The sequence below is a fragment of the Acyrthosiphon pisum genome, chromosome X (assembly GCF_005508785.2).
Source record: "Acyrthosiphon pisum isolate AL4f chromosome X, pea_aphid_22Mar2018_4r6ur, whole genome shotgun sequence".
Taxonomy (NCBI): domain Eukaryota; kingdom Metazoa; phylum Arthropoda; class Insecta; order Hemiptera; family Aphididae; genus Acyrthosiphon; species Acyrthosiphon pisum.
Genome location: NC_042493.1, coordinates 125,045,081 through 125,048,268, shown reverse-complemented (window position 1 = coordinate 125,048,268; position 3,188 = coordinate 125,045,081). Strand labels below are relative to the sequence as shown.

At 32.1% G+C, this 3,188-nt stretch overlaps 1 protein-coding gene across 1 annotated transcript; it reads right to left on the bottom strand.

The window, feature by feature from the left end:
- Positions 1-1,081: 1,081 nt before the first annotated feature.
- On the bottom strand, positions 1,082-2,936 carry LOC100144792 (cathepsin B-16D1). The gene is made up of 6 exons (XM_003246338.4): positions 2,734-2,936; positions 2,149-2,379; positions 1,880-2,080; positions 1,666-1,813; positions 1,478-1,588; positions 1,082-1,364 (listed from the first exon to the last, which is right to left on the bottom strand). The coding sequence occupies exons 1-6, from the start codon at positions 2,851-2,853 to the stop codon at positions 1,153-1,155; spliced, it is 1,023 nt and encodes a 340-aa protein (XP_003246386.1). The 5' UTR covers positions 2,854-2,936; the 3' UTR covers positions 1,082-1,152.
- Positions 2,937-3,188: the final 252 nt, after the last annotated feature.

Below are 3,188 nucleotides of genomic sequence, written 5' to 3'. Positions count from 1 at the left end.
CATGGAACTATTGTCTTAGAATCATAAAACATCAAAACGTATATTTAATGATGTAGCTTTGCTTATTAGTTCATTTACGGTCCCAAGTAATACAATTATTTTTAAGCTAATAACTCGAGAAATAATCCTCCACTTTTTAGTTTATCATCGATCTACTAAGTAACTCATTATTGTTTATAGTCTGAATTTACACCATTGTAATAGTATATAAACTTTTTTGATTTCTGTTTTGACAATCTACTCACTTGCTAAATTAAAAAAATATTGATTGAAAATTTCTTAAAATGTTGTAATTATCTATTATTATAAATTGTCTTTTATGTATAGTACAAGTTGTTGGTATGTATTAACAATATATTATTATGTGTACTTAAAACCTCTTTGGGATGATACTAAAAAAGCCAAAAATAAAAAAAACTATAGTTAAAAATAATAAAATAAAATATATAATATAGGTACATCATCCAGCGAGAGAACGCGCAGTGCCACCAGGACGAAAATTGAATCTTCGGAGCATCTAAAGGAATTAATAAATTGTATCAACAACAACTCCAATTAAAATTCGTCAAATACTTTTTTTAATGAAAGAAAGAGTTTCCTAATTTTTGTAATTATGCATCTGAAAATATATCCTTAGAAGAATTTTAGTTCTATTTTAAATATATTTTATTATGAAATATGTGTATCAAAATCTAATGAGTTGTCTATTGACTTTTAAGTTATTTTCTTCAAGATATCAAAACCCAAATCTTTATAATACAGAATACAGTATATGGTAATTGCCGGATTAATTGGTCATTTTGAGTGTAACATTTAAATTTAATAGTCCCGATATTAATATCATAAATAAATTGTAATCAATACATCACCACTTCGGGCAGTGCGGATAAATAATAATCAATGAGGTATAGGTACGTACTCTTGGAATTATTACTTTAATAGAATAAAATATATTTTTCAGGCTTGTATCGTGCATACACAAATATTTACTAAATTATTATGAAGGTAATCTCAACAATACAAAGTTAAAACTTCATATGTCCAAAAAAGAAATCAATAAGCACAGAGCGATTGAAATAATTGAAATAGATTTTATTTAGACATACAATACATGGCGGTATTTTTTATTTTAATAAAATTAAAATAATTTGGTTAGTTAGTAACTGGTACCCCAGCAGTCGTCGAATTATCGATACCACATTCGTTTGTGCCTCGTCGAATTTTGAAAAGACCGTTGTCACCCCAATCTGCGTTCCACGAGTTGACCATCAACCAGTATGGAACTCCGTATTCTTCACCCCAACCGATCAATTTAACGGCATGTCCTCCCAAGTATGTGGCGTTTTCTGATTTCACGTAAACACCTTTAAAACGTTGAAATTACGGTTAGAAATAATCCTACGATTGTTGAAATAGAAGCACAAGACACATATTATTATAATGATATATTCGATATTAGCTGATGTTTATTGTTTACCTGACTTGTAACTGGGGAAATCGTCGTACACATCGAACGATGCTTCAATCGGTCCGTAAGTCATAACGTCCTTTTGGATGCTGCCGTACGTTAGGTAGTAGGAGTCACGTGCTACGATCACAAGTTAATAGATTAAGCACATATCATTATATCAACCGCATGTAATACATTGTCAAAATAATTCGTACTGTATCTGTGATCTTCGTCGAAATCGAGGTCCTGATTTCCGTAGCACATCCTCGTGCATCTGTGATTCGATTCCCTTGGTTTACCTGCGCACGTATTGTGTCCTTCAGCGTCGTAAGGGCAAGGAGGGACTCTGTATGGTTCACAACCCTAAAAACGATGCGTGCAAAACGTAATATTATATTAATAGTCTACTCGGAACAAGCCTGCACATACCTCTCCAGATTGATAGTCCCCTCCGGTTACTAGACCGCGTTTCTTAAAACGTTCCCACGCCTTAATCGGATAACCACCATTACACCCGAAACCACATGAATGACAACAGAAAGTGATTTCCTCGGCGGATAACAGTTCATTGAAATCTGCGTTTGTAGCTACACATAAACGGTCAGCAAAAGCCGAGCTCGTAGCCATCGCCTGAATAAATATTTCGTTTAAAACGATTGTCCAACTCTTGACACATATCAATTTATATTTCTACACACCCAACACGATCCACAGTTCCCTTGGTCACGGACTGCTCCGATCGTGTGACAACGTCTCCATTTTCTCCTAGCGTCAAAGTGTCTTGGAATTCGGCCGAATAATTTATCGTAAGCTGCATCGTGGGTTTTGTACATGTGAATATTATGTTTGTTCGGAATTTGTACTCCTTTTGATCCCAACATTTTTAAGAAATGTTCCTTTGGTGTATCTGGGTCGAAGTTTACACCTGCCTAATATTTGTTAAATGTGCTGATAAGTAGGTATAAAAAAAATATTTTGAAAAGTACAATGCTTCGAAAATGTAATATTTTAATTGAATGTAGGTGGGAATCAAGTATATTATTTACTTCGATCCGTTATTGTTTACAAGAATTTCTTATTTAAAATTGAATAAAAATCACATTTTTTTTAAGTGGTTTTAAATTTAATAAAATTTGATATTGAATAATATTATATTAAAAAAAATTTGTCTAAAATTTCAATTTCCATACACGATATAGGTAATTATTATTTTATCCTATTATATAATGAACAATTTTTAACAAGACATTTTTCGAACACAATACAAATAATTAATGACCTACCTTCCATGTAGTCGCTTGGTTATTGATATTGTCAATGAAATCTTTCTGCAAAAAGTATGTTTGTTCCGTCACATAAACGCTGACGAAAATCACAGACAATAACATCAACGCCCTAGCCATGATTGCAACTTTTTCGCTTCAAATTTATTATTTAACAAAATTGAATCGAGAACTCACCGTTGAACAATAAGAGTAGACTGAGTTTCGATTTCTAGTATTGTTTGTTATAATGTTTTTCAATATATTTAAATTCCGTATCATAAAACAAACCTAAAGGAGGCTGCAGGGGCTCCAGTTAATGAAAAAAAGTGACTTTTAGACTAATAGGCAAGACAAAACTGGAAGAATTTTGTTTGACAGATTTTAATTTTGAAAACGGATAATGATTGATCAACGAGTTTACTAGGGAATGATCGAGGCGATTTTGAATATTACAATTATTGTTAGTGTCGTAA

Excerpts from the sequence above, each read along its gene's own strand:
- LOC100144792 (XM_003246338.4), bottom strand. The coding sequence starts at position 2,853 with ATGGCTAGGGCGTTGATGTTATTGTCTGTGATTTTCGTCAGCGTTTAT. Across the intron at positions 1,814-1,879 it reads GGGACTATCAATCTGGAGAG|GGTTGTGAACCATACAGAGT; the intron begins GTATGTGCAGGC and ends CATCGTTTTTAG. Across the intron at positions 1,589-1,665 it reads CGACGAAGATCACAGATACA|CACGTGACTCCTACTACCTA; the intron begins GTACGAATTATT and ends TTGTGATCGTAG.